The sequence below is a fragment of the Leptodactylus fuscus genome, chromosome 10 (assembly GCF_031893055.1).
Source record: "Leptodactylus fuscus isolate aLepFus1 chromosome 10, aLepFus1.hap2, whole genome shotgun sequence".
Lineage (NCBI taxonomy): Eukaryota > Metazoa > Chordata > Amphibia > Anura > Leptodactylidae > Leptodactylus > Leptodactylus fuscus.
In genome coordinates, this window is record NC_134274.1 from 14,354,019 (window position 1) to 14,360,018 (window position 6,000).

At 36.6% G+C, this 6,000-nt stretch overlaps 1 protein-coding gene across 18 annotated transcripts in view; it reads right to left on the reverse strand.

Moving 5' to 3' along the window:
• Positions 1–3,368, reverse strand: part of EBF3 (EBF transcription factor 3) — a 148,781-nt gene extending 145,413 nt beyond the window's left edge. For 17 of the 18 annotated variants that reach the window (XM_075257697.1, XM_075257706.1, XM_075257691.1 and 14 more), the window contains exons 1-3: positions 2,630–3,368; positions 2,266–2,422; positions 407–470 (exon numbers count right to left, since the gene is read on the reverse strand). In XM_075257697.1, the coding sequence (XP_075113798.1) occupies positions 407–470; positions 2,266–2,422; positions 2,630–2,763 (355 nt within the window). In that variant the 5' untranslated portion in view covers positions 2,764–3,368. The remainder of the gene's footprint in view (positions 1–406; positions 471–2,265; positions 2,423–2,629) is intronic. The other variant, XM_075257708.1, reaches the window with a different exon arrangement.
• Positions 3,369–6,000: the final 2,632 nt, after the last annotated feature.

Genomic DNA, 6,000 nt, shown 5'->3' on the forward strand with positions numbered 1-6,000 from the left:
GCCTAATTAATATAGGAATTATTACTAATCATTCATTAACAGTATTATTCAGATCCTGGGTCAGCCGTGCCACTACTTTTTCTATCTACTTTATTATATTATTTTATTCCATTTTCCTATTTTTTTTTAATTCTTTTTGCTTTGTTTTAACACAAACGCAATATCTGAATCTTCAGCAAATTATTAAAAATATCAGATCCAAATATTTTCTATAATAATAGTTGGGAATGGGAATGGGAAAGGTCAGCAGTGACTTCTAGGAAAACTTAGTAATATTATCTGGCAGTTTCTATTGTTCCCACTGAATTGTTACATATGTAGAATATTCTATACTATATAATCTCTACCATATAATGTCTATTATATAATCTCTACTATATAATAATATACAATATCAGGCACTTACCATTACTGTATAACAACTGCAGTTTGTAGTGAATCCCATTATTAGTTTTTTCACTGTTTGGCTCCTGGAAATAATAGCAGATTGTTACTTTCTATAGGAATATTCTGAGCTTTATGTCCCTTTGGTGACAATCCCCTATACACAGGGTCTCTGGTCATTGTGATCAGCTGTCAGGGACACACTATATGGGGTCTGGGGCTCCTAAATCCGTCCATATGTCACTAGAACTTTCTCATTTCTCAGTATAGGATCACATATACACGTGCTGGGCAAATCCAAAAATAATACAAAAATAAAATAAATTTTTTGGAGGTGAGTTCATTCGTCTGCTTAGTAAATGGGGGGTTTATTGTATCCTAAGTACATGCAATACAATGAGGTGATGACATGAATCCCCATCCAGGGCGATGGCAAGTTTGACTCCAGTAGTCAGGGATTAAATCGTATTTTGGGCAGATTTTATCCCTCTGGTTATTATTATTTCTATGTCTATACAGTATTAGGAGGTGATGAGCGATATACTATATATAGAATAATTGTTACAAGGAGTTTTTGCAAATATTCACAGCTCGTGGAATTTTTTTTATATTATTTTTGCGTTGGATATAAGAGAATATTTATAAACACGCAGAATGGATACAAAGTATCACATGGGCTGAATATAATGGGGGGTTGGGGTAGATTTCAGTGTAACAATGTTGTTATAGGAATCTTTTTGGACACATTTTGTATTTTTATTCACTTTTATTACATTTAGTGCAATTGGGGCCAGGATATAAATATATTCCATGCACACGCAATGACAGGGGAGATATTAGTTATATTACAGATTTATAATCCATGGATATTATTTAAAATAATCCTTTAATAGTCCGACTATGGGGAAAGTCAGTGTTTGCATAGTATGATGATCACGATCAGTATATATATATATATATTATATTACATATAATAAGTGCATGGGGTTCATATATTACATAGAATAAGTGCAAGGGGTTCATATATTACATTACATAGAATTGCAAGGGGGTTAATATATTACTTATAATGGCTGATCGATACATTTTATTATATATAAAGAGGAATAATCAATAGATCACTTTGCCTATAGGGGGATGATCAGTTCAATAGGTTATGTTGCTTATAGTATAAGAGAGTGATAAGGAATATATTAAATTTATTGGGAGGTGATCAATATATTATATTAGGTATTGAGGTTGAAGTTCAATCTATTCAATATAGAAAAGATTATAAGGGCAAAATTTAGCCTATGGGGTTGATGATCAGTCTATTAAATATAGAAGTTATAATCAATACTATATATAGCACAAGGGGGTGATGATTAGTATTAAATATAGAAATTATGATCAATGGTATATATAAGATATAGCACAAGGGGGTGATGATCAGTATTAAATATAGAAGTTCTGATCAATGGTATATATAAGATATAGCACAAGGGGGTGATCAATGCATCATATTACATATATAATCTGGAGAAATGCAAAATTGTTCATATTTTGCAAGCATAAGGGAGTGAAGATCAGTTTATTAACCGATACAATATACTGCATATTCTATTAGATATATGCAATATTAATATATTAGATTAAGTGTTAACAATATATTAGATATTGCGATATTAATATTCTATTGAGATGACGAGCAATATATTAGATTTAAAGTGTTTATTCTAATGGGGTGATCAATGCATTAGATTAATTGCATTATTTTAGATATAGGGGTGATCAAACTATTAGATTAGTGTTATTCTATATTCTATATAGGGCTGATGATGATGTATACATTGCACTCTATACAGGCTGGGGTGTAAGAAATAGATTGCAAGCACAACTTACTTTCTCCTTCTCCACAAAGTCCACAAAAGCTGTCCTCTCAATCTCCACCGGCTGTCCCTGCCTGTCGTAGAGAGCAAGGACGAAGTGGAAAAAATTGGACTTCCTGAGGTTGGATGGCGGCTGCTTCTCGAAATGTGCCCGAGCCAGCCCCACACCACTGCGGGAGGAAAGGAGACAAGGGCTGGGTGAGAGGAGAGCAGCTGATCCCAGCCTGGCACATGAAGAGGGGCATGATGTGAGAGGATGGGGGCTTGTGCCATCACCACCACCACTACATAACCAGGGACACAGGGAGATTGTCATTGATAGAGACCATTGAGGGGGGATGAGAAATAAAAGCCACCATCATTTGGCAGACACCTACCTTTGGGCGGCTGTATTAGCATCCACTACCCCTGCTGTATGCATCCATGACCGGACTGGATTCATCCCACCTCCCAGTGGTTCCTCTTTCATGGTGGTCCCACCTCTTGGTATATTTTCCTGAATCCCAAACATTAAAACTAAATTTTTGGGCAACAATCAGCTCCTATCAAATGAGGGCTCGGAAAAAAAGAATGAGAAGAAGAAAAGGAAATTAATAAAAAAAAAAAAACAGGGGGAAAGTGTCCCAGCTCTTCTTCTTCTTCTTGCTCCTCTTCTTCTTCTTCTGCTCAGGTTCTCCTTGATGATGATGATGACTTTAACTCCCCAGGATCAGTAGGGTAGACCCAAGTTGCAGTCTTGCTTTTTGGCTGGTGTGGCACAGGCTTGGAGCCGCCTTCCAGTAGTTGGAGTTGTGCTCGGTGATGGATACCGGATAATAATAATAAAAGTACCACTAGGAGCTGCAGAGTGCGGAGAGACAACTGGAAGAAATAGATATTTTGTGGCTTGTTGGTTGAAGCTTCTCAATGTGGTGTCATCATCTCCAGCAACAAAACAGCATCAAAAAAGCTTCAGGACACTGCTGAACCGAGCACTTCTGGCAAAGATCTCCTGCTCCAAAAGACAAATAAACTGAGACATGAGGCTCCTGCTCACAGGAGAGAGCTGGATGAGGGGCCTTTAGCGTCTTGCACGATGGATGGAAGCGAACAAAACTCAGCCCTCTATCCCCCAGGACTGGAACCTTTCCCGGGAGCCAAAACTCTAAACCCCCGGGAGCAGGGCTGTCAGCTGCTGACGTGCAGGGGGCGGGGCTATGCCCATATATGGAGAGGCCTCTCCTCCTCCTCCTCCTGCTGCTGCTGCTGCTGCTGCCTGGGACTGTGCAGACAGAGCTGCTCTGCTTGTATGGAGCTGAGTGACTGCTGCCTGCACTGCTCACACTTTGTATATATGTATATATACAGCTTATAGGAGACACTGTACTGCCAATACACAGACAGAGCTGCTCTGCTTGTATGGAGCTGAGTGACTGCTGCCTGCACTGCTCACACTGTGTATATATATATGTATATATACAGCTTATAGGAGACACTGTACTGCCAATACACAGACAGAGCTGCTCTGCTTGTATGGAGCTGAGTGACTGCTGCCTGCACTGCTCACACTGTGTATATATATGTATATATACAGCTTATAGGAGACACTGTCCTGCCAATACACAGACAAAGCTGCTCTGCTTGTATGGAGCTGAGTGACTGCTGCCTGCACTGCTCACACTGTGTATATATATGTATATATACAGCTTATAGGAGACACTGTCCTGCCAATACACAGACAGAGCTGCTCTGCTTGTATGGAGCTGAGTGACTGCTGCCTGCACTGCTCACACTGTGTATATATATGTATATATACAGCTTATAGGAGACACTGTCCTGCCAATACACAGACAAAGCTGCTCTGCTTGTATGGAGCTGAGTGACTGCTGCCTGCACTGCTCACACTGTGTATATATATGTATATATACAGCTTATAGGAGACACTGTCCTGCCAATACACAGACAGAGCTGCTCTGCTTGTATGGAGCTGAGTGACTGCTGCCTGCACTGCTCACACTGTGTATATATGTATATACAGCTTATAGGAGACACTGTACTGCTAATATATCAATACACATACAGAGCTGTTCTGTTTGTATACAGTGACTGCCTGCACTGCTAACACTGTGTATACATATATATATACAGCTTATAAAAGACACTGTCCTGCTAATACATATACAGAGCTGCTCTGCTTGTATTGAGCTGAGTGACTGCTGCCTGCACTGCTCACACTGTGTATGTATGTATATATATATATATATATATATATATATATATATATATATATACACATACAGCTTATAGGACACTGTACTGCTAATACATCAATACATACAGAGCTGCTGTGCTTGTATAGAGTGACTGCCTGCCAGACACTGTCCTGCTCATGCATTAATACCTATATATATACACTATGAATAAAAACAGGCATGGGAATTTACACTACTGTATAGTGGGTTAAACCCAATAGGCAGTGATTTTAGGTAGAGATGAGATTTGTTCATGTTAAGTACTTTTATTACAGACATAATTGTATTAATGCATATATTACACATATATAGAGCTGCAAGTGCCTGTAAATATAATATATATATATATATATATATATATATATATATATATATATATATATAAAACTATTTATTAGCAGTACTATATTTACTTTACTGTAGAGGTGCTCTGATTTTTGTTTGCCCTTAGTGATAAATAATTGTGTATATATATATATATATATATATATATATATATATATATATATATATATACTCACACAACTATATATAGTATTTATATCATGTAATTTCAGTAGTTCCAGTACGTGTGTATGTATATGTGTATGGGCAAGTTCATTAGCTCAGAATAAGAAATTATATTAGTATTAGTTGTACTAAAACAAATATTATGCATGTATAAATATAAATATATACACATGCACACTAATATGATTATATATTATATATTTTTATTATTCACAGGTGGAAATACATAAAGCTGCAAGTGATACTTTATCTCCACATTTTATACACACACATATCTCCATTTATATCCATATATTTATACCCACAATATATTATACCCACATCTCCATCTGTATACTTATATTTATACACATTTTATTTAAATATATATATATATATAATCAATGTATATATACATATATATATATATATATATATATATATATATATATATATATACACACCTAGATACATACACACATGCATACATTTATAATACACTATACACATATATACACACATACAGTAAATATAATACACACCACACACACCCCTACACACACTACACACATAATACACACCTACACACATGGACAAAACACTCAGCAGAGTCTCTATAGAGATCATGACAACATGTTGTTTGAGTCTCCCAGTCTATATCTGACAGACCCCTATACACACATATATATCTGTATATTACTACAATCAATACAAGCTATAATAATAATTATCAACAAGGACCTCAATATGTTAAGTGCATAAACTCCCACCCTGCCCCTTGTCAGATCCTGTTTCCACTTGCAGTGATTTATTGTTTGGCACTGACCTCCCCCCTCCCCAACCTAGAGTCTAAAATGAAATATAGAAAAATTAGGAAAATAAAAAAGTTCCTGTCCTTGCAGCAGTTCTCTCTATGGCAGTGATGAGTCCTAGGATCTGCCTGTCTTATGGTGACAACATGTGGGGAATGTTTTCTAACACCTAAGTGTAATTAATATCAATAAAGATGGGGGAAGATAAAGGAGGGA